Source organism: Phyllosticta citribraziliensis (assembly GCF_038025025.1).
Source record: "Phyllosticta citribraziliensis strain CPC 17464 chromosome Unknown J3D65scaffold_9, whole genome shotgun sequence".
In the NCBI taxonomy this organism is placed as follows: Eukaryota; Fungi; Ascomycota; class Dothideomycetes; order Botryosphaeriales; family Phyllostictaceae; genus Phyllosticta; species Phyllosticta citribraziliensis.
Window position 1 is genome coordinate 699198 of NW_027117346.1, and position 22996 is coordinate 722193.

General features: G+C 56.9%; 9 protein-coding genes across 9 annotated transcripts; 3 read left to right on the top strand and 6 right to left on the bottom strand.

The window, feature by feature from the left end:
- Positions 1 to 355: 355 nt before the first annotated feature.
- On the top strand, positions 356 to 3815 carry J3D65DRAFT_464283 (GTPase-activating protein-like protein GYP5). Its single transcript, XM_066796458.1, has 5 exons — positions 356 to 594; positions 684 to 987; positions 1145 to 2427; positions 2476 to 3417; positions 3467 to 3815. Exons 1-5 carry the CDS (start codon positions 544 to 546, stop codon positions 3533 to 3535), a joined length of 2649 nt encoding a protein of 882 aa, XP_066652995.1. The 5' UTR covers positions 356 to 543; the 3' UTR covers positions 3536 to 3815.
- A 2286-nt stretch (positions 3816 to 6101) lies between these two features.
- On the bottom strand, positions 6102 to 8482 carry J3D65DRAFT_464361 (uncharacterized protein). The gene is made up of 2 exons (XM_066796460.1): positions 7063 to 8482; positions 6102 to 7013 (listed from the first exon to the last, which is right to left on the bottom strand). Exons 1-2 carry the CDS (start codon positions 8378 to 8380, stop codon positions 6463 to 6465), a joined length of 1869 nt encoding a protein of 622 aa, XP_066652996.1. The 5' UTR covers positions 8381 to 8482; the 3' UTR covers positions 6102 to 6462.
- Positions 8483 to 9046: 564 nt separating this feature from the next.
- On the bottom strand, positions 9047 to 9606 carry J3D65DRAFT_604998 (protein trafficking Pga2; the record flags this gene model as incomplete). Its single annotated transcript, XM_066798318.1, has 2 exons — positions 9047 to 9442; positions 9493 to 9606. The coding sequence occupies 2 exons, from the start codon at positions 9604 to 9606 to the stop codon at positions 9047 to 9049; spliced, it is 510 nt and encodes a 169-aa protein (XP_066652997.1).
- Positions 9607 to 9809: 203 nt separating this feature from the next.
- Positions 9810 to 11023, top strand: J3D65DRAFT_631936 (kinetochore component CENP-S-domain-containing protein). The gene is made up of 2 exons (XM_066800961.1): positions 9810 to 10079; positions 10131 to 11023. The coding sequence occupies exons 1-2, from the start codon at positions 10035 to 10037 to the stop codon at positions 10632 to 10634; spliced, it is 549 nt and encodes a 182-aa protein (XP_066652998.1). The 5' UTR covers positions 9810 to 10034; the 3' UTR covers positions 10635 to 11023.
- J3D65DRAFT_631937 (uncharacterized protein) lies at positions 11013 to 12568 on the bottom strand. Its single transcript, XM_066800962.1, has 2 exons — positions 11816 to 12568; positions 11013 to 11759 (listed from the first exon to the last, which is right to left on the bottom strand). The coding sequence occupies exons 1-2, from the start codon at positions 12295 to 12297 to the stop codon at positions 11330 to 11332; spliced, it is 912 nt and encodes a 303-aa protein (XP_066652999.1). The 5' UTR covers positions 12298 to 12568; the 3' UTR covers positions 11013 to 11329.
- Positions 12569 to 14490: 1922 nt separating this feature from the next.
- Positions 14491 to 15519, bottom strand: J3D65DRAFT_631940 (uncharacterized protein). The gene has a single exon (XM_066800963.1). The coding sequence runs from the start codon at positions 15103 to 15105 to the stop codon at positions 14761 to 14763; it is 345 nt and encodes a 114-aa protein (XP_066653000.1). The 5' UTR covers positions 15106 to 15519; the 3' UTR covers positions 14491 to 14760.
- J3D65DRAFT_700489 (uncharacterized protein) lies at positions 15247 to 16901 on the bottom strand. The gene is made up of 2 exons (XM_066804079.1): positions 16215 to 16901; positions 15247 to 16162 (listed from the first exon to the last, which is right to left on the bottom strand). The coding sequence occupies exons 1-2, from the start codon at positions 16691 to 16693 to the stop codon at positions 15487 to 15489; spliced, it is 1155 nt and encodes a 384-aa protein (XP_066653001.1). The 5' UTR covers positions 16694 to 16901; the 3' UTR covers positions 15247 to 15486.
- A 223-nt stretch (positions 16902 to 17124) lies between these two features.
- On the bottom strand, positions 17125 to 19590 carry J3D65DRAFT_631945 (sorbitol dehydrogenase). Its single transcript, XM_066800964.1, has 5 exons — positions 19260 to 19590; positions 19144 to 19177; positions 18451 to 18699; positions 18278 to 18364; positions 17125 to 18220 (listed from the first exon to the last, which is right to left on the bottom strand). The coding sequence occupies exons 1-5, from the start codon at positions 19395 to 19397 to the stop codon at positions 17586 to 17588; spliced, it is 1143 nt and encodes a 380-aa protein (XP_066653002.1). The 5' UTR covers positions 19398 to 19590; the 3' UTR covers positions 17125 to 17585.
- An 800-nt stretch (positions 19591 to 20390) lies between these two features.
- On the top strand, positions 20391 to 21861 carry J3D65DRAFT_464660 (chaperonin 10-like protein). Its single transcript, XM_066796461.1, has 5 exons — positions 20391 to 20555; positions 20604 to 20671; positions 20725 to 20876; positions 20933 to 21200; positions 21249 to 21861. Exons 1-5 carry the CDS (start codon positions 20481 to 20483, stop codon positions 21775 to 21777), a joined length of 1092 nt encoding a protein of 363 aa, XP_066653003.1. The 5' UTR covers positions 20391 to 20480; the 3' UTR covers positions 21778 to 21861.
- The last annotated feature ends 1135 nt before the right edge of the window (positions 21862 to 22996 follow it).

Here is a 22996-nt window from a genome sequence, read left to right on the forward strand (position 1 = left end):
TCGACTGCTCCACCTGCATTTGTGCGACAGTTCCTACAATTATTCTCGCCGACGTCACGACGCTGTCCGTCTGTTCGTTCAGTTGTCCCTCTGGTCCCAAGACTCCGATTGATCTACAGGGAGCGTCCTCGTCAAGGGCGCCGCCGCTCGCCCTGATCGCCGTGTAGACACACCTCATCCACGCCCACGCCCACGCCCACGTCCCCTCGCCGCTTCCCTCTCCCGCCGCCTCTCTAAACCTCGTCTCGTCTCGTCGTAGGGTGAACACCTCACCACAGCAACCCTCCGTCTCCACTCTTCGCTCTTCGCCCTCGACCGCCGACAGCCAACGCCCCAGACGCTCCCCACGACTTATGAAACTCACCCCCCGTTGACGCTCTCTGCTCGTCATTTTCTCGACTCTGCGTCACACCATCAACTGCCACAGCCGTCTGACAGCTCCATTCGGGACTAGTAACCATCAGCCCCAAGGACCCCGAATCTTCTAGCTCCGCTCTCGACGCCCGCATAGAGCCAGCCACCTTCCAACCCAATCCAGTCAAAATGGACGGTGATTATTCCAGGCCGCTTACCGCTAGCTCGGACAACGATACTGTGAGTCCCCGTCCCCGCGTGGAGGAGGCTGCAAGGGAACTTTTGGCCCACGTCCAAACCAGGTCGCTAATGCCACCTTCCGTCGACAGGACAACTTCGAAGACGCGAACACGGAAATGGCGAGATCAAACTCGACCGAACGCTCCTTGACTGCCCGCCCGCTCTCTACTGCTTCGTCCTCGACCGCCAATTACAACAACAAGCGGGAAGCCGACTCCCCCGCAAATATGCCCCCTACGCCCATCGAACATCTTTCTCCGAGCCCGCCTCCAGAGTCTCCAATCGAAGCCAGTGACGACGACAAGGACGAAGTTCCTCGGAAAAAGTCCCCCCCTCCGACTTCACACCCTCAAATTTCGACCGAGACTATGGACGAGGTCAACTTGGACGAAGGTAGGCACGCCGCCCACACCAACAAGTCTTTAATCCAAGGGTTTCCAAACTCTCTTCACCGAGAGCTCGTGCCTGCGGCCGACGCGTGTGCTCGCAGGCGCCAACGCACTCTTCAATTTTGACATGCGCCACGAACCCACTCGCTGATGCTCTGCAGAAGCCAAAAAGTCGCCCGAGCACTCTCGCACCACGACCCTCGAGTCTGCCCCACCGAAGACTGTAGAGGAACCGACGATACCGGCCACTGCTCAAAGACCAGCTGTTCAGCTTTCACCGCCGCCCCCACCGCAAGAAAACAAGCCTCCACCTGCCGAAGAAAGACCAACCGCAAAGCGCACATTTACAAGCCCTTTCGCATGGATCGCTCGAGCCAGCGAAAAGAAGTCTTCACCGCCTGGCTCGGCTAGGGGTGATAACAGCCGGCGCGGTACAAATGCGTCAGTCATGACCAATGGTAGCTCTGATCTCATGTTGAGCAGGCTCGAGGACAATGGTTTGTCGAGCAGCACAAGTCACCCACGGTCAAGTCGGAACAGCTTGAAAGACCGTTTCAAATTTGCACGCATGCGGGAAGAGGCCGGAATCACTTTGGACGAGGACAACTTGCCAGACGCCGTCAAGATTTCTACGCCGAATTTCGCAAGCCCGGCCGACGATGGTGAAGGTCAAGCGTCGCCTCCAGGGGGCGGCGTAGCCAGCCCAGGAGGAACCGCCACGTCTCTCGTCAATCCCACTCTTGCGCCCGGGACGGCGTCCGGTACAGCTCTCGGACCAGACGGTGATGCGGCGGCGCCAGTCGACTGGGACTTGTGGCAATCGGTCGTCTACGAAGGTCCCGCGGCAGTGGCACGGACCAGCCCCGAGGAACTCAATGCCGCCATTGCGAGTGGAATTCCTCAGCCGATCCGGGGCGTCGTGTGGCAAGTCCTTGCGCAAAGCAAGAATGAGGGGCTGGAGGAGGTGTACCGGGAGCTGGTGAACCGAGGCACGGACCGCGAACGTGTTGCGTTGAACCTGCCCCAATTGAACCGCAACGACAGCAGCGCTGATGTCAGGAAGAACGAATCGGTGACATCGTCAGCATCTTCGGTCCACTCCAATTACTCGACTCCGGCGACGACCACCACTGGCGGAACTGCTCACGGAAATGGCGTTTCGTCGCCCACAACCAACGGCCAAGACGGTGACATTAGTGACGCTACGGCAAAGCTGCAGGACGAGAAGCGGAAAAAGGCCAAGGCAGAACAGGCGGCCGCCTTGGCAAAGCTTGAAAAGGCCATCAAGCGCGACCTTGGCGCGCGAACGAGCTACTCCAAATATCTAATGGCTGCTGGGTTACAGGATGGGCTGTTCAACTTGTGCAAAGCGTATGCTTTGTTTGACGAGCAGGTCGGATACCCTCAGGGTGTCAACTTCATCGCCATGCCTCTTTTGTTTAATGTGAGTACACCATTCGTCTGATCTGGGTAGCCGCTAACTGGTTTACAGATGCCAGAGGAAGAGGCGTTCTGTCTCCTGGTCAAGCTGATGAACAAGTACGGCCTCCGAGATTTGTTCATTCCAGACATGCCCGGTCTCCACCTCCACCTGTACCAGTTCGAGCGCCTGCTGGAGGAGTTTGAACCAGCACTGTATTGTCATTTGCACCGCCGCGGTGTCAACCCTCAGTTGTACGCCACGCAATGGTTCTTGACCCTCTTTGCCTACCGATTCCCGCTTCAGCTCGTTCTCCGCGTCTTCGACTTGATACTCAGCGAAGGCCTCGAAGGCGCGATTCTCAAGTTTGGTATCTGCCTGATGCAAAAGAACGCGCAGACGCTGCTGGGCATGAAGGACATGTCACAGCTGACCACGTTCCTCAAGGAACGTCTTTTCGACGTCTACATTGACAAGGCACCAACGCAAAAGTCGCTTCTCGAGTCTGGCTTCTTTGGCAGCGCCGCGGGAGTCGACAACGAGACATATCGCGCCGACAGGCTCGTCCAAGATGCTTGTTCTGTCAAGATCACGCCCGAGATGTTGCAAGTGTATCAGAACGAGTGGAGGGAAAAGCAGCATGCCGAGATGATGCGTGAGAATGAGCTTCTCGACTTGAAGTCTTCAGTCGCCTCTCTCACCTCCAAGGTACGCACTCTGGAAGAGCGCGCAGAAAAGTCGGACACGGAGCACGTCGAGCTTGCTTCGGAACTCGTCCGGACAAAGGTCGAGAACGAACGTCTCGAAGACGAGAACGAGTCGCTCAAGGGCCAGGTCGAAGAATTGCGCAAGTTGGTGGACGCCCAGGCTGCCGACGTTGAGGCTCGCATGCAGGGTGAGCTTGAGGCTGCCATGGCCAGGAATGCCGAAGTCCACGACGCGAACCGAGCCCTAGAGGAGCAGCTTTCCGAGATGGAAAGAGAACTTGTAGAGACAAAGATGCAGCATGCACAGGTAAGTTGTCCGACTCGATATCTACAAAACAGCTACTGATTCGTGATAGGTCCATTCGGATCACGAAACGCTTAAGCAGAAGTGGAGTAACATCCAAAGTATGCTTAACGCGCAGTAGTGGGTTCCCCGTTCGTAGCTACTTCCACCCCGTCTTACATATACATCATGTTCTTTCATGTCGTTGTATCCTCTCTATACCACCCTGTCACCACTCCACCCGCCTTTCTTTCCTCTTTTCCGATCGTTCATCTCCGTATCTGGAGGCTTCGTCCACAACATGAATCCAACGAACACATCGAGGAACCACCAGGCTTAACACGACATGCGCGTTCCGCGCTTCGCGCCGCTCCAGCATTCAGAAAACGGTACATTTCTCCGCTACCGCATCCAGCCTGCCATCGTCGTCGACGACACCGTCTTCGCCCACGACGGGCGCCACGCCCCCGACCCTGACCCTCAACACGGGTCTCCCACTGCAGCAGCGTCGCAGCATCATCTACGCGCCCAACTCGCCGCACCGCCCTTCGCCCTCCGAGCTCTTTGGCGCCTTCGACCCGGCGCCGCATCCGCATGTGCGCCACCACTTACACAGCAAGCCAGGCCACCGCCGCTTTGACTCGATTGACGAAAACGCCACGCTTTGGGACTGCGAAGACTTTGCCCTGCCAGCTAGCCCGATGACCACTGGCTTCAGCGGCGCGTCTATTGCTGATGAGGACGGCCTCTCGCTCTTTTCTCCTACAACCAACGGCACGACGGGCGATGATGCTGCGGTCTCTGGTGCTGCTGCGGTCGGGGAGCATTCATCCTCTTCGTCGCAGAGTACTGCTGCTCGACAAAGCATCAGTACCACTACCAAGCGCACTTCGACGTCATCGTTTGCATCTTCTTCCGTTTCGGCGAAGCGGCATAGCAGCAGTGTCGGTCTCGCACCGCTGTCGCAGCGCCACCGCGCTAGCGTTTGCCCGTTTGAAGCCGTCGCGCCGCCTGGCGAGGACGATGCCGATGACCGCAAGGCGTTGAAGAGGGGGAGCTTGTTTGTTGGGTAGGGAGCTATTTAGCTGGCGTATGGGTGGTTTTGCTTTGGGGTGAGTCACGTTTTTCTCTTGATCTGGGTGGGCATCGTGGGTGATGGGGTGTGGGTTATGCTGGACGAAGCATTTGCATGAGGGCAGTGGGCATGATGGGGGAAAAAAATGGATTGGTGGTCTTGATGGCCTTGGGGTATCGGCTTCGTGAGGACATTAAAGGGGGTTTCTTTTTCTTGTGCATTGATATTGTCATTTTCGTCTTTGGGGTGTTTTGTCAGTGGTCTGCGGAGGGAGGGAGAGGCAGGAGAGGTCCAGGACAAGCAGTCTATCAACGTGGTTTGATACTTCACTGAAATTGGCCGATCCTTTCGCACTGCTCCAAGCAGTCAGCCAGGCTGGCAGGAACATCTCTCCAGGCCTTTTCGTTGACAGTATTCAAATGAGTCTTCACAGTAAGCGGCGCAATTGTGGGTACTGGGTTGGCACACAGGGCGTTCCTCTTTTTCTCTATTTAGGTAGTTGGGACTTGAAAGGCTTTTTTCTCTCCTCGTCCCAGTTTATCCATTTGGTATGATTTGGGTGCTGGGTGTATTTGGATGTGTGGGTGTGGAATGCTGTGTTGGATGCGTGCGCATTTGCTACGTGTGGTTGAAGCAGGATTTCCCAGGGAATATTGAAAACGGCATAGGAGTACGGGCAAGGCAATCAATTACTCACTCACCGGTCAGTAGAGTAGGGGTGCGTCGTGGTAGTAGGGACACAGACAGATCAGACAAATAGCACTCGCAGGCCCGATCGCCCATTTCCCGCCACCAGCAGAGCAACCGATGCATGTGTATGTAGGTAGGCACCGGTACGTAGATGCGAGCGAGTAGGGTGTCTCCTCCCCTCCCCTTCCCCTGCCTTCCCTTTTTCTCTCCTCTCTCAGCTTCTCTCATACCCTCTGATTCGCCCGGCCGTGCTCATCGTCGATTTAGGCTGCATTCCACACGTTCACGCCTTCGCGCATTCCAGACATGTGCATGTGCCAGCGGCGGGTGAGTGAGTGCCCCGGTTACCCGCCAACCACCTACTTGAGTGCTCGCGAGCAACGGTCCGGTCCGTGGCGTGGCGTGGCGGGGCGTGGCGCTGCCGTATCACCACGCTCATCCGTCCTGTACTGGTCAAGGGAGAGAGGAGGTCATGCGTGTATTGCCATAGGGCTGCCGCGGCAAGATTGGCGAGTTGTGATGGAGAAAGGAGACGAGAAACGGCACGGCATATGACGGACCAGAAGTGGCCGTGCAAATGCATTGATTGCTTGCCTGGCCGACTGTGTGGCTAGCTAACTCGCAACCGGTAGTAGTCCTCGGTGAGAAAACAAGGAAAAGGCAGTGCTCAAATGATGGACAAGACGAAGCGAAGCGAAGCAAGATAAAATCGCAAGAAAAAAACGAGCGAAAAATCGAAGACTGGAAAGACTGGAAAGACTGGCTGGCAATAGCAATGGCGATGCGTGCATGCTACTGCTGCTGCTGCTGCTGCTGCTGCTGCCGCTGCCGCTGCAAGCCAAAGGAAAACAAAGTAAGGGTGCGTTTAGATATACCTGGTTTGCTATAGATCGGGGGATTTATAAAGGGGGTGTTGGTAGATAATGTTGGAAAAAAGCAAAAGTACTTGGGGGAGAGGGAAGGGAAATTCGTGGCTCATTACCGCCTCTCTCTGCCTGCCTGCCTCTGCCTGCCTCCTTTTGTAGATGTTGTTGTGATGTGAGTGTGAGAAAGGCCCAAAACAAAGGGGGGGAGGGGGGCCAGTCGGTGAAGGCGGTGGTGGTTGGTTAGTTGAAAGCGAATGATGAAATGACAGCTGAGCGAATAACGACAGACGACGACGATGCGAGAGACGAAAGGGACAGTGATGGAGGATACGACGACCGCCTTCTTCTCCAGCCACATGCACATGATGCACATCCTCGCGCATACATCTCTCTCTCTCTCTCTCTCTCTCTCTCACTCACTTACCCCAGCCGCCTACCCTACGCAGCGACAATCTCGCTGTCCCTACACGTCGTCCCCTCAGCAACATCGCCCATATCAATCCACCCACCATGATCACACACGGCAAACCCCATGCCGCCATCGCTCTCGGGCACGCACTGGACGTCGCCGTCGTCAGCGCAGTCGCCGAACGGGCGCGCCCGCACGTATCGGTCGTCGCGGGAGCCGTCGGGCGACAGGAAGGGCAGGCACATCATGCCGGGCGCGACGGGGCGGCTCCAGCCCCACGCCCAGCCGTTGTCGGTGCTGATGTTGAAGAGCTCGGCCGGCTGGTTGCATGTGTAGAAGGCGGATTCGCTGCCGCAGAGGAAGGCGCCCGGCGTGCAGGGGATATAGGGCGATCCGGCTGCGTTGGGGTCCGATGTCACGTACGGAGGGTGGGCGGAGCCCGTTGCCGTGGCCGGAGCCGTGGCCGTCGGGGGCGAGTCGTCGCTGGCAGGCGTCGAGACGTAGGGCGTTGTTTCGGCGAGGTTGGTGATGACTGGTGGGAAGGAGAAGGAGGGGCTGCTGGTGGGCGTGGGAGAAGAGCCTGGGTTTTGTTAGAATGCTGAGAGTTGGGGAATGGTGTTGGAACTTACTGCTGCTGCTGCTGCTAACGACAGTGCTCAACGTGCTCAGTCCCAAGCCTCCACCAACACAGGTGGTGGTGCAGGCATTGACAGGAGAGCAGGTAGCCGGTGCAACGCAGTCGCAGCTGACGAGCGGTGCGGCGCAGGTAGACGCCGGCGCTGGCGCCGTGTAGGTCGAAATGATGGTCGGACGAGGAGGGCAGCTCGAGCTCGAAGAAGCGAGAACGGTGCTGCTGGGAGAAGAGGTGCTGGCAGTCGAGACGCCCTCAACGAAATTGGCAGCAGATGAAGAAGACCCAGAAGTCAGGACGCTCTCGATGAAGTTGTTAATCACGGCCGAGGTCTCTGACTCGGATCCAGACGTGATGGAGACGGTCGTGGTGCTCGTGCTCGAAATGGTCGTGGAAATCGAGGTGGAAGAAGAGCTCGAAGACTGGGTCAGAACGGAGTTGATGAAGCCGTTGATGGCGGACGACGCTGAGGGAGAGCTGGACGAACTCGAAGACGACGACGACTCTGCCGCCGCCGCCGCCGCATTCTCCGCCATGGCAATGCCGCTGTTGCTGTTGGTCTTGGACGAAGACTGCTTTTGCGCGTTGGAGCTCGATCCGCTCGCGCCACAGGTCGAATCCGGGATTTCGCAACTGCCCTTGAAGGCCGGCGACGAGGCAGTCTCGGTGCCGTCATACTCGACATCGGGTCCAGGGTTCGGGTAGACGGCGTCAGTCCCTTCAGGGACCACGCAACTGTTGATGCTGTCCAGATTGGCGACAAAAAGATTGGGCAGCGAGCACAGATTGCCCGAGCCGCTGTTTTGAATGTTGACCACGGCGCAGTTCATGTAAAACTCGCGGTTTCCCGTGTGGTTTATCCACGTCCAGGCGAAGATTGCTTTGCCGGCCGGCGCCGCCTCTGGCATCTGAAAGTCATACGTCGCCGTGCCCATGGTGGGACAGCCACCAATGATGCTCTTAATGACCTTCCACGTCTTCCCCGAGTCGTAGGATAGTGACAGCTGGCAGGAGCCGCCATTGTGGACTGCACTTCCGGCGAGGCTCACAGTGTAGTTTTGGCCGGCTTGATACTTGGCAGTGGCAGTGAGACCAGACAGCTTCGAGGTCATGCCCTGGCAGGGGAAATTCGAGCCGCTCGACTCCAGGGGGGAGGTAATGTCGTAGTCGCGAAGGCCGGCATTGGAAGCTTTGGGGCTATCCCAGGGCAGAGGGTTCGTCATTTGTACATGTGCGCGCACAGTGGGTAGCAGCGCGCTGCTACATAGCGTCGTGAGGAGTAGAGAGCGAATGGAACGGTGGTTAGATAAACTCATGATGGGCGAACGACAGACGCAAGAAACGAATGAATGTGATGGGGATGTGATGCTGGAGTGGAACGAGAGCCAGATGGCAGTCTTAAGAGAGGCCAGCAAGGAGAAATCCTTCAGCCCCCTTCGCCTCGTCGAGGGTGGAATTGACCAGACGCGTCACGGCGAAGTAGGACGAATCGGCCTTGGCTAGAGCAAAGGTCGAACATGTTCAGCCACACAGCCACCGGGACTGCTTCTGGCCAGCTCGCACATTTCTGACACGGTCTTGACTGGTCTGTTGGTCAGCCGGCGGGAGTGTTGCATCGCTCAGGGTGGCTGTGGGACGGGTGCTGCAGATTTTCAGGTGATTCGTGTGGTCCCAAGACACATTCTTCATCCCTTGAAAGTAAGGAATGGCCGTCCACCCCTGCTCTAGCCACCTCCAAGATCGCAAGAGGTCAAAAGAGAACAGTTCACAAATAGCATGGAGCGGATGATCCCGCGCTATTGCAGCGTGAACATGGCGTCGGGGCGCCCATCGCCGGCCACACTAACGAAAGAACCGCATTCCATGACCTAACTGCTTCTCTTTTTTGCTCTTGAAAGAATCCACCAGGCAGACCCTGACCGTACGAGGACCAACGCCACCCAGCCCGACTGCGGAGCGGACGACCCGCCACGGCATTCGACTCAATCCACGAGAAACTCTTCGATATCTTTGTCACTGTCGGCATCTCTTTGAGACTTGAGACGTTCCTCTTGCTTGACCAGCAGGTCGCGAATCATCTTTCTCTGCCGCAGGCGCGCCGTCCGGCCCCAGTCATTCTTTTCCTCCTCTTCGCTGTCGCTGTCCACGCCGGGAATCGCAATCTTCTTTTCTAGTTCATTCCTCCTGGAACCGCCGCGTAGATCGGCGGCCGTCGCGCCGCGTCCGTCTTGCTCACCGTCCATGGTCGCTTGCGAGTCTTTCTGGTGCTGCTTCATCTGCATGTGGGCTCCGAGCTTCATCAGGTATGGCCGCAACAGCGCGTACGCGCCGATGATGACAACCAGACGAATGTAATCCTGAGCGCGGAGGTTGGTGAACTGTGTCAAAGTTAGACGCGTTCATCAACGAAGAAGCAAGACGAACGCACGGTCTTGTGTGTCTGGGTCGTGAAGTTGTTGCCCCAGGTGGAGAGTAATGTCATGATGTCCGGCGTCGAGCCGGGGGTGCTGGTCTGTGTCGAGCGCGGTGGTACGTCGGCCATGGCGGCGATGGTCATCAAAGCGAGGTCAACAGGTCAATGCAAGCAATGCGGATCGCGGGTGCCGTTTGATGAGTGTGTTTGGACGGTCTTGAGGAAAGAAGCGGGTTGAGTTAAGGTAGTGACCTAGCCAACGCGACCAGCGCCTCGCGCAACGCCAGCAGCGCCTTCGCCCAGTCTAACCCCAACATCCCTGCGCACATCATCTCTCCCCGGCCGACGCGTCCTCGTCGCGTCCCCCACATTTTGTTTCTCAACTCGACTAGCCTCGTCTCACCCAGCACGCATCGCCGAAAGCTTTCTTCTACCTTGTAGCCACAGCGGGCGCATAATCAAAACCCAGTGTCCCAACAGTGGTCAGCCACCGCCGTGGACCGAAAGACTCCAAGCGCAACCGCTTCATCACTGCAAACAACCGTCATCACGGCGCTATGGCATCTCGCGACGACCAAGAGGACGCGGCGCTGCGCGAAGAGGTGCGTCCCCTACCAATCCACCCACACGCGCCACACACTAACAGCCCACAGCGGCTCAAATCCACACTCTGGTTCCACCTAGGGCAATACATCGACACATCGCTCCTATCGTCGCCATCATCCTCGACCTCCGTCTCAAACGCAACGCCACAATTCATCGCCGCGCTGACCGAGCTCGTCTACACGCACATTGCCAGCACTTCGCGGGACCTCGAGGCGTTCGCGGCACACGCCGGGCGCCGGCAGATCAGCACCGCCGACGTGCTGCTGCTGGCACGGCGGAACGAGGGGCTGGAGGCGCTGCTGCGCGGCTTTGTCGAGCAGTGGAGGGCAGAGCGGGGCGTCGATGCGCCGGTGGCCGCGGGGAGAGGGCGCGCTGCGCGGGCCCGGGGAAGTGATGGTGAGGACAACGACGAGGGTGCGGGTGCGGCGGGTGCGGTGAGGAGAAGAGGAGGGGGTGCCGCGAGGGGGCGCGGACGGGGGCGGGCGCGCGGAATGGCTGCAGCAGCCGCTGGCAGGGCCAGGGGGAGAGGCAGGGGAAGAGGAGCGGGGTGAGTTCGCGCCGCGAGCCGTCCGCCTTTGATGATATCAAAGAGGTGGTGTCATGGTCACTTGGTACTTGGGAGCATGTGCGGAGTTGTGTGGCTGGTGCTTTTGGGACGGCGTTCAATAGACGCTCTGGACTAAACTTGGCGTCCAAAAGGTCTGCATGATCGATGCTTGGGGACTGCCCAAGGTTTGCTTGGTGTGCACCATGGCAGCTGAAGATGCAGATTGCATTGCTGCCTGCTACTGTGCCCGGGTGGGGTACCAAGAATTGATGGGTGCCAAATCGGACCGGCCAAAGTTTGTTCATCCGTAGCTCCTGATGCGGACGGATGCTTTGATTGCGCTCGTCTTGCGCAGTGCAGTTGATACCGACATGACAGTGATTGTAAGATTCATATTTGTTCATTGGTCTTTCGTGCTTTTGTCGTTATTAGCTGATTCCTGGCATAACCCCGTGTCGGGGCCTTTCCTCCCATCCCTGCCGTCATCCTAGTCATTCGCAGACGCTGTCGTGCGCAAATGTGGTATCCTGCGTAGCATTTATGAAACCAGAAAAGCACCGAAACACCGTCGAAACACCGTCCGTGAGAAACGAAAAAACGCAATGATCGCATGCCAGCAGTGGTGATCATGATGATGTAATGAGAAAAAAGGCATTTCAAGCCGATCCATGCACTCCGGTACTCCGCGGCATGCAGAACTCAAAAGTTGTGATGAGCAGCGGACTTGTCGTAGCCATATGGATTCGACATGGGCGGAGGAGTTTGCTGGGTGAAGTATGGTCCGGTGGTGATGGGCTGAGCGGGAGCTGACGGTCTGTACGGCTCGTACTTGGTTGTACCGCCGTTATTCGGGGCGACTGTCGAGCCCGTGTAGGCCGTCTCGCCGCTGGGCCTTGTTCCAACGGCTTCGGCACCCGAAACGGTAGTTGCGGGAACGCCGGCGCCAAAGTCTCCAAGGGTCGAGTCGCCGTTGTCAACCGTCTTGGCGCGGTTGCGGCGGAAGAATCCCAAGGGATTGCGGCCGCTGCCAGAAGTGTAGTTGTTGGCAGGCGAGGGGCCATAACGCTTTTCCTTTTGCTGGACACGTGCAAAGAAGAATTGGCACAGGGCAGCCAAGAGAAAGAGGAAGCTAGGGTCGTGTGTCAGTTGACAGGTTGCGCTGGGGCGCTCGACAAAGAAGCTCACACTGCAATAATGGCCACTGCGCAACAGACTTTGTTGAATCGACAAGCAGTTCCGAAGGTGGTCTTGTACGTCGTTTGCTCGCCATTGCTGGTGCCGAATCCGCCAGCGCCAAATCCGTTGCCTGCATTGGAGTCTCCGCTGCCAATGGGCGTGTCGATGTTCCTGCCATCACAGGATTTCAGGCCGTCGCGGGTGAGGATAGCCACAGCAATGAAGGCGGCAGCAAAGGCAATGTCGAGGACCATGCCCAGGAAGGCAAAGAAGCGGACGCCGCCGAGACATGGAGTGAGAACAATGGCCACGATGGTGTAGACGACGGCAACGCCAGTAATGCCTTCAACGGCCTTTTCCCATGACGGAATGACAGAGTTTCGGTCGGACAGGACAGCAAGGAAGTAGCTGTAGAAGCCGAGGATGATGGCGGAGCAGGCGAAGCAGAGGAAGTACGGGATGGTCCCCACGAGACGGCCGAAGAAGCCCATGGCGGCGGAGAGGTGTGGTCAGGCTGTGAGAGGTGGTGATTTGGAGGTCGAGATGGAACCGGTCGACGGCGTTGGTGTCGAGGTGACGGAGGCAGGTGGACAAATTGCAACAGAAGTCAAGGCCAGGCCTTTGGGACAGGGTGACAGGGAAGAGGGTGAGGGAGGGAGATTGGATCCAATGTTTTATACAAATGACGCACCGCCCACTTCCCCATACGTCACATGGGGTGTGGCTGCGGGAGAGCGATTGGCTGCGGGCGCGGGGGATGGCGGTGCTGTGGAGAAGCAGAGCAAAGCCTGAGCCCACATTACCCTGGCGATCCAAATTCTAGTCCTTCAACCTCTTTCGCCCTTCGACAACACCTGACTGGCCGCCACGCTTTTGCCGCCGCTGTACGTCCGTTGCTACTACTGCTGCCTCCTCGCCTGCGCCTGCGCCTGCGTGTGCAACCCCCAGCCTCCATTCTCCGCCGTCGTACCGTCTCAGCCGACTTGGCAGCCTGCCGTAGCTTGTCTCTAACCAAAACCCAACGTTGCTCAACACCACCGCATTCGACCTCGCCCTAGCCAATGGCCCGGCCGATGGGAAAAAGAACCGTTACAACCCCAATCTTGCCCAGCTCCCGCTCTCGACAGCGGCTAGCTAGCCATCTCGGTGCACAATGACAACATGGACAAGGACACGTCTTGGTCTTCTCAGCCTAGCCCGGCAAGCTACCACGTAGCTGCAGGCATTGGCCGCGCCCTTGCGCTGCACCTAGCCAGCCACCCGGTATCAAAATTTATTGTCCTCGAGGTCAGAGGAGTTGGGCGCCTTCTTCAGTACAAAGACCGATTTCTGAGCGAGCAGGCTCCAACTGTCCCATGCTACCTTGGCCTCGGGCTGTGACATCATTTCCACCTCACGTGCGCCGTCACCGGCACTCGGCGTCTACGCAATAGAGTAATTCCTTTGTCCTCTTCGCGCCGAATGGACGAGACTGGAGCTGATGGGCATTGTTAGCGGCAGCCTGAGTGACAAGAGATCCCAATTAAGCCTAGCTGCCTCGACACTGGCTTATTTGGGAACAACGCGTCACAGTGGATGTCGAAAGACGTGATATCCCCAGGACCGTGGCCGCGTCCGGGAAGCATCCATTTCCCACCGTGACTGCACTCAAGGAGCATCCGTTCCCCACCACGGCTGTGCTTCAGGAGCTGTCATCCGCTACTACGGTTAGACCAAGGGAGTCTCATTCCATTCGACACCCATTGTGGCGTGGAGTCATTGGAATCTCGCTTTTACCAAGGTCAATTGTGTATCACGCATCGCCCCCTATTCTCTCCTCCTACTTTTTCCGCCAGGTACCAAATGAGATGAGTGGGAGGCCTATCTTCACAGCGCCGCCTTGTACGCGCCCAATTCCGCTGTACAATGCTCCTGTGCTCACGACGGGGGCAGCAAGGCTGGTATGACATGGCAATCAAGTCCATCGGACCCAATGCATTCATTCAATCTGATCTTTCCAAAGCCTTCGAGATGGTCGTCGTATGTAAAGTCTGCAGCACTTCCGCAGGGCCCAACAGCTTCGTCTATCCCATTTTGCTTTTTCGACAAAAAAAGAAAAGTTGTGCCTGTGCCTGTGCCCGCATGGCTTACGTCCTCCTCATGGGCTCGAAAAGGTTTCTGTTATGCGCGGCGGGCGGTTATGCGCGATTCGGACGACTGGCTGGCCGTTCCCCTGTGGTACAGTACGCAGTCCTTCTTCCAAGCTCAAGTCTCGACAGCCATTGGATCCGGCATCTTGCTCGCTCCCACGGTGCGGATCATTAGGACTCTTTCGCCTGTCTTCAACATGGCTACTCGCTCGGATCAAGTCTGTCCACACCACGGATGCGATGCGACCACTCTATGCGAAGTCCGCAAGCTTGGTCGAGCACACCGTGTCCAGATCGTAGCTGTCGTCGGACGTTTTTGACGTCGCCTGATGACTGGCGAGATGTATCCGCCCTGTACGCCAGACAGACAGACACTTGAGAACATCATGCACGCGTATCTTCTCGATTCAAGGATATCGATGACCAAGTTCGACGTGCGGATAATGCGAGTCCGCATACTCTATCTATCTAACAGGGCTGTAGGCTTCCTCTAAACTCCAGATATGAAAGATGCGTGCTTCAAAGACGACCGCGGCGTTTCCACTATCCAGATCTATCTGCCTTTCCTCCTGTCCTCAGCGTGTCAGCCACCGTCCAGCGACCCTTCTTTACTGACACGTCCCAGACCACCCCTTCTCTTCCCAATCAGCACATCCTTCTCCATTCTAGTCAGCACCAGTAACTCAACCGTCCTTCCCTGCTACACCAAAGAAACTCCCTCATAACTCCCCGTCATCCCTCAGGAATCAAATAAAAGCAAGAAACGCAGTAAAGACCCTCCACCGCCATCTCCATTGCTCAAAACTAAGCTCATCGCTATACCCATCACGCTGCCTCTCTGCCAGCCCGATCAACCCCTCGCCTCGCCTCGCCTGCTTCAGCACTGGCAGACCCTAGTAGACACACTCGCCCGTCGGCCAAAAAGCCGCTACGACCGACTCTCCTGTTAACGTCCCCGCTGCTGCGATGCCACTGCTGCTGCTTGGAGATGGGAGATGGTAGGCTGTACGGTAGACGTGAATGTGCGGGGAGAGCAAGAGGGAGAAGGAGAAGAACAAAGATGAAGGAGATGACGATGATCAAGGAGATGGGCAAAGACAAGAAAAAGGCAAAGATGAAGGATAAGGCGAAGGAGAATAACAACGGGACGCAAGCAAATGCAAAAGCCATTTTCTCATTGGGTACCTGTAGAGAGAGCAAGCAATCCCGCAAATCTTTTGACCCCGGACAAAGGGGACTCCTAACCCAAATTCTGTCCTCTGGGAAAAGAAAGAAAAAGAAGAAGACCGCAAATCTTCTGCTCTAGGACAGAAAAGAACTCCCAACCCAAGTTCTGCCCTGAGGAAAGAAAAGGTACCGCAAATCTTCTACCCTGAAACCCAGCCCCAATCTCTTTCCTTGGAAAAGAGACCGCAAACTTTTGCCCTTGGATACAAGGGGACGATCTACCGGGTGGCCAACCACTCGCTCCAGCAGTCTGTAGGGACACTCTGCCACAGGCCAAATGAAAGCTCATCCACGAGCGGGAAAAGAAAAGAATGAGGACCCAAATCAAGGAGCCTCGGGCAGCAAGAGCATGGAGCCCTGCGCAGCGGGCGGCAGTTCGAAAAAGTCGTCTTCGTCGTCCAGAAGCCTCTGCAGCTGGAGGAGCTGGACGCCAGTGTCGGGAGAAGGGACGACGACCTGGTTCGTGATGCGGCCATCAGCCGAGTGCACGAACGCTTCCCGGAGTATGAGGCCCAGGCGCCACGCCGGGCGCAACGTCTCCTTGAAGAGGGCTTGTTCGTCCAGCGACTCGATGCGGAGGTGCTTGAAGAGTGCCTTCCAGAAGGCGCGCTTCAGCTGCTTGTGGTTGTTGTAGAAGACGAAGCCTCCATTTTCCATGGTGGTGTTGTAACCCGTAGACATCTGCACGATGTATAGTTCGTAGCCGAATTGTTCGTACTTGGCCGAGGCCCAGTCGACGAGGCCATTGATCTCGAACGTGGCGGGGTCGACGAGGAAGTTGGTCAGGTTGAGGTCGCCGTGCATAAGGATCTGACCGTGTGAGGGCTCGTGGACGTACGCCATGTTCTGCTCCACAAGTTCGATGTGCTTGCCAACGAATGCGCCCGTTGGAGACTCCCTGAGGAGCTGCATCCTGTCCCAGGTCCTGACGACGCGTGTATCCTGGCTGTCCGGGTGCACGAGGTGGTCAAGTTTGCTCACCCAGCAAGACTTGAAATATCTGCTTGCGGTTAGCCAAGGTCCCAATGTATGGCGGAGCGCAAGGTACTCACTGCGCGAGTCCTTCCATGAACTTCTCCAGCAAGCCATGCTGCGACTTTTTCATCATCGAAGTCGTGGGAGCCAAATCTCTTGGGCAAAGGCCTGCCTTCATCTCCGAGACGTAGACCAGCAGGTTTCCAAGCGGAGCGGCCAGCCAAGTCTCCGGTACGATGTCTCCATGAATGACCCGGGCAGTCTTGATCAATTCCAGATTCAGGCGCGATTCTCCAAGGCGGAATTGCACGACTTCCACGTCGTACCACGTCTCGTCGCCCTCAGGCTTCATCGAGCGGGGTCTGCCTTCGCAGATCAAGGTGTAGCTTTGGCAACCCTGAGCAGACGCCGCCCTGCAGCGCTTGTGACCGGTGATAGACAAGGCATACTTGTCGCATTGCTCTCTCGACGGCGTGCCTGGAACACTGAAGAATGCGTCAAGTCTGGAGGCGGACAGAGTTGCAGAGGCGCGTTCTTGGTCCTGTCCTGGCTCCATCAGAGATGGTTCTGTTGTAAAAAGAAGGTAGGTAGTTCTAGTCGGCGTAATGCAAAGTGGTGTTGTGGGATGAGAGGGAGAGGGTCGACGTCGATGCAGTGTGTCGGCGTTGTCGCCGAAACAGGAAGACGCGACCTTTTATCGACGGTCCTCTTGCCAGCGCAGCTTCGTGTCGAACAGTGCAGAGAGTGGTGGTGTGGGGGAGAAGGGAGTGGGATGTCGACGCAGTCGCCAAAACAGGAAGACGCGACCTTTTTATCGACCACGCTCTTGCCAGCACAACCACATGTGGAATCCAAAGTGTCTGTGCGGCCTAGAGTCAAGTGAAGTCGACAAAAAGCACTCATCTTTAGAAACGTAAACGACCGCGTTTACAATGCTTCCATCATTGCTGGGGTTGGGCAAAAGATAATTGAAGCCAAATACGTAACGCGACAGGGAGACACAATGACAAGATACTACGGCAGTTTCCAGTCAACTAAGGATATCTTCTTCGATAATGTAGCGATGCCAGGCTTCCAAGCCCAAGGTAAGTCAATTTTGCCAATTGGTCTCTCACAGGACGAATTACTCAAACGAGACCACGTCCATTACATCCAAAGGTCCTTGAAATTGATCCGCCAGCAAAAAAGCAAACATTCGTAGATTCGTCAAGCATCGAGCCCGTCATTCACCAACGCATGGAAGGAACAGTGCCTTCCCCCAGGCAGGTAACCAGCCAAACGGGCCTCGTATCTTCCTCGCGGCTCCCTCTCCCCTTCCATTTGGTCATTCACCGCACAAACGCCACAATCTGAACCCAGAATATCCCATCCTCTACGCCGGTGGAGCAAGCATCTCTCCGAAAACGCCCTTCGTCCGCGTTTGCACGCTTGATCCCAAGGAGCGTTGGTTACTCGCCAACGTCATTCGCACGAATCAAGACCTTGACAAGGCGGTCTCTTTCCTCAATCAGACTCTTAAAGCCGCCGTCAAGCACACCCTCGAGCCCCTCGACGCGCTTCGAAATCATGGCTTCGGGGGTTATCAAGCCCTGACTGACGGCGTCAATGACGGCAGCAAAATCGCCCTTGCGATACGTGGCAACGCCCATGTAGGTGCGCTCCTTGAAGCATAGAGAGTTGGCGTCGATGCGTGGCGGCTTCTCCCAAATGGCGACGTTAACGATCTTGCCTTCGGCGCGCACGCTCTCCACCGCGGCATCGAGGCCTGCCTGCACGCCGGCGCAGTCGAAGGCTACGTGGGCGCCCCAACCGCCGGGCGAAAGCTTGCGCACTGTTGCGGGGATATTGGTTGTGAGTGGCGAGAGCACATGTGTCGCGCCAAAGGAGGCAGCGAGCTCGGCTCGTCGTGGGGATGGTTCGGACACGATGATGGTGTGGTTTGGAGAATGGGCGCGCAGCGACTGGATCATGCTGAGACCAATAGGCCCGCCACCGAGGATGAGGGCCGTGATGGCCGTTGGTGGTGGGGGCAATTGGGCAATTTTGACGGCGTGCCAGCCAACGGCGAGAGGCTCGATCAAGGCTGCCGATGGTTAGTTGTGGCATGCGGTCAGGGGTCGTAAGAAATTAGGGAGCATACCGCCAACTTCGAGCGATACATTATCTGGGAGCTTATACACGGCATCGCGCGGAATGACCATGTGTTCGGAGAAACCGCCACCCCAGCCTGCGTGGCTTTTGTGTCAGTACATCAAATCATCGAGTTTGTCGTGTCTCGAGCAAGCATAAGGCTGAGACAAGACATCAACTTACCACTCAAACCGATAAACCCGTTGCTATAACAGCAATTGACCAATCCCGCCTCGCATGCCCCACAAGTTCCGTCGTAGATTATGGGCTGCACGCAGACGCGGTCTCCTGGCCTCAGATCATTTACTCCTTCGCCAACCTCCTCGACCACTCCGCTCAGCTCATGGCCAAATGTAACAGGGACTTTCTCACGCGTGATCGGATGCGGCGTTGTAGGGCAGAGATTAGGCCCACCAAGATACTCGTGGAGGTCTGCCATGCATCAGTATCAGAAGCTTCTTTGATTGGAGCGGAGTTCTGGGGGCCTGCGTGCGTGTGGGGAGCAGTGGCGGTGCAGCTGTTCGCGACTGGGGGTTATGCAGCCCAGCTGCACGACACGTACTCCAGGTCGTCACGCGCTTGCGGCTGAGGGTGTTGGTGGGTAGAAAGATGATTGGCCAAACGTGCACCAACGCGGACAGGCATGTCAGATGAGATGCAGGAGACACGAGAGGGTGTGGCGCTAGCCGGAATTTTGCAAAAGTCTGCTGATGAGCGACGAGTAATTGGCTCGGGAGAGCTGAAGTGAAAGCTTGGTGTTCCAATTTGAAGGCCGACGAAAAAGGAAGCGCGTGGAAGTCATGCGGACAGAGCGGGGGGATGATGAAGAACTGGGGTTGGAAAAGACGAGGCTTGGAGATGAAGCGGGGCTTCTACCTGTTCCGCAAATTCCGACCCAGGCGGGTTTGAGCTGGTGAGGATATCAGCATTTGGCAGGCGGTTTTTGTCGTGTGGGTTTTGGGGGAGGATGCGCAAATGTTGTAATGGCGTACCTTGACTTGGGAGGGACCGACATGCGGCTCTGGGATGTTTTCAAGCCTGAGGTCCCCCTTGCCATGGAAGCGCACGGCCTTCATCAGGGATGGCTTGGAAGAGCCATTGATGCCGTTGGACAGTTCCTGTGGAGCCATTGCGGTCTGGGTATGGTTCGATGCGTGGTCAGGGATGTTTCCGGGGTTTTGTTGGTGAACAGTCGGGTGGGATCTCTTCTGCTTCGTGGGAGCGAAGACGGCGGTGGTAATTCAACCAGCATGGCAGCAGCACGGGAAGTCGAGGGCTTTTAAGGTCGTCGAGGGTCCAAGCCAGAGCCAGAGCCAGAGCCAGAGCCAGAGCCAGAGCATCGTGGGCGGAGCAAGAGTCAAGTGGCCGCAAGCAGGGCGTTTGGTTGGCGAAAGGGCGATGCCCCCGCAAGTCGACAAAGGATTCGTCGGCATGCCAGTCTGGGGAAGATGGAGCCCGTTCCTTGGGTCCCCTGATCACGCTCCGAGAGGCGCAGACGATGGTTTGGCGTTACTCATGAATGGAAGGGCTGAGGGTCCTGTCGTGATGGATGGGCGGGGTCTTGGGTTGGATCTGGGATGGGCGAGCTGGAAGGTGAGCCGAGGGTCCATGTTGTTCTTCCATCAGGCCCCACGGCATCCACCTCGCGTCATTTCATCCGAGTCTCGCTGAGAGAAAACATGAATGCCATCCCACATCTCCATCATTTGCAATTCCCGATCGCTCTGATCCAGATTCGCCCGACAAGGCTCCCGCTAGCCTGCGAACAGGAAGGATCCGCCCGCCGGCGTTGCACGCCATGATTGGTGGTAAAATGCATGACGTCTCCGACCAACGCGACAGCCGCACCAGCTGCGCCAACTGGACCTCTGCGAGACGCGACAGCTCCACCGCCTGCGACTTGGCACGCTGAAATACTCCATCGCCATGAGCCGTCGGAACCTTTGTCGTCGTCTGGATCCACCATTGTGGTGCGTGTTGGCGGGGCCAGCCGTACAACCAGGGCGAGAGTCGATGATGCGCCGTGTCGCCATTGACGCAGATAGCCATGATAGACGGCCTAGGAGCTTTGGGCAGACGCGCCGGCAAGGATGAGCTCACTGCCCAGAAGCCTCTTTTAAACCCCTCCCCCGCCTTCCTCTGCCTGTTTCACCCCTCTACAATCCACCTGTCCTCTCAACTCACATCCGCTCTCCTACAAGCAATCACTCGCCATGCCTTACCCCGAGACCACCACCGGCTTCTGCGTCACCGACATCAAGAACTGGTCCAAGTTTACCAAGCAAGAAGTACTTTCCCCGCATTGCGAGCCCCCCACTCTTTCTGACGCCCTCCAGGTCAAACTGAAGCCCTTTGAGGACCGCGACGTCGACGTTGCCATTGACGCATGTGGCGTTTGCGCCAGGTACGTAGCAGCTCAATTGAATTGTCAAACACCAAACTGACAAACACCGGCAGTGACGTGCATACCATCAGCGGCGGATGGGGCTCCGATATTCCGCTTCCTCTGTGCGTTGGCCATGAAATCGTAGGCAAGGTCGTCAAGGTGGGCAAGGACGTCACCACACTCAAGGTTGGAGACCGCGTTGGCGTTGGAGCTCAAATCGGCGGTGAGTTCATGCGTCTGTGGAGCTTCCTTGGAGCACTGGCTGACGAAATGGTGCAGCCGACCTCACCTGTGGCAACTGCAAAGCAGACCAGGAAAATTACTGCCCCAAATCCATCGACACCTACGGAGCACCATACCCTGACGGCACAATCAGCCAAGGAGGTTATTCTAGCCACATCCGCGCTCACGAGTACTTTACCTTCAAGATTCCGGAAAACATTGAGGACAGCCTTGCGGCGCCCATGCTCTGCGCAGGCCTGACTGTCTACAGTCCCCTCAAGCGTCTGGGCGCTGGTCCAGGCAAGACAATTGGTATCGTCGGAATGTAAGCAACCCACACTGGCCTTCACAGTTCAAGACTAATCTCCTACAGCGGTGGTCTCGGTCACTTTGGCATTCTCTTTGCCAAGGCACTCGGCGCAGATGTCTACGCCATCTCGCACACCCCCAACAAGAAGGAAGATGCGATCAAACTGGGAGCCAAGGGCTTTATCTGTACCAAGGACAAGGACTGGCAGGAGCCGTACAAGTTTGCGTTCGACTTCATCATCAACACGGCCGACGCGACGGACCGGTTCAACCTGCCCGACTACTTTTCGACGCTCAAGGTCAACGGCACGTTCCACATGGTCGGCTTCCCGGACAACCCGCTGCCGCAGATCCAGGCCCAGGTCTTTGCCCCCAACGGCTGCTACATGGGCGCCTCGCACATTGGCAACCGCCCGGAGATGATTGACATGTTTGAGCTGGCCTCGAAGCAGAACATCAAGAGCTGGGTCGAGACGATTGATATTTCCGAGGAGGGCTGCAAGGAGGCCGTCGAGCGCGTCTACAAAAATGACCGCGTGCGCTACCGCTTCACTCTTACTGGCTACGACAAGGTCTTTGGCAAGCGCGCTTAAAAGGGTGCTGTGACTGGTCGACAATGGGGTCAGTTTGGGCGTTACCAACAAGTGAGTGAAGGGCGCGGCTGTTGACGAAGACGAAGACGACGACGATGATGACGATGAGGCTATGATTAGACAATTTGGATGGAAAGTAGAGACTGAATACAGGCGCAAGAGCCGTCAATGACCTGCCATAGCCATACCTTCCTCCTTCGTCCTCATGCTGTCCCCCTACTGAACCTAACAGACACAAGGCTTTTGAAAAGCAAAAACCATTCACATCAAGCCTTCGCTTTCGCTAAAGAAACTCCTCTTCTGCAGTCCATCCATCCATCCATCCGTCGATCCACCCATACAGCATCTCTCCCCTATCTTATCTCCGCCGCGTGCAGCCCACCCACCAGTCAGTCAATTAAGCACTTAGCGTGGCGGGGCGGGCCAGCGACCAGCGGCCACCGTTCGTGCGGACTGGGCCTGGCTCGTCGTCGTGAGCGTCGTTGGTGGGTGGTCGGCTGGAAGCATCGCGAGTACCAGCCCCAAAGCGGCAACCCGGTCCGCGCATACCCGCATCGGGCAACTCGAGCGTTTTTGTCCGCAAGGTAGCTGGCTCGGGTCAGTCGGTCAGCCACCGGTCAACCGCATGCACGCCCTGGGTCTAGGCTCAACTAAGAGGCTAAGCGGCGAGAAGCCTAAACGCTTCGTTTTTCCCCGAGCGCGCCCATCGTACCCAGCGTCGCGGCGCGGTAAAAGCGAGCGAGCGAGCGAGCGAGCGAGCGAGCGAATGGGTGGGTGGGTGGCTCGGGTCGAAAGCGGGGAAATGTAACCACGGCTTGATAGATTGATAGACGTCTTTGGGAGATGGGGAAATGTTGGCGTGCGCGGTGATGATTCGCGTCGGTGTTGCTTTCCTGTCTGTTGATCGGTGGGCGGAGTGGCGGGCTTAGGGCGCGGCGGAGGAGCTTGGCTATCTTAGTTGACGATTGGAGTTGCATTGCGCGGCGGTGCTCCAGGTGAGGTGCTCTTTCATCAAATTGCTTCTTAGGTTTCTTCATTCGGTCTTGACGGCCGAGGCTGAGCACGCTTTCGAGCTGGGCGTGCCTAGCTAGCAGCGAGTATGGGAGGAAGTGCTTGTGTTGACTCTTTTTCGCTTTTCCACGTATTCACTTACCATGTTTGGACTTCATTCTGTTATTTTGTAAAGTGCTATCTAAACATGCAATCTATGTAAACATGC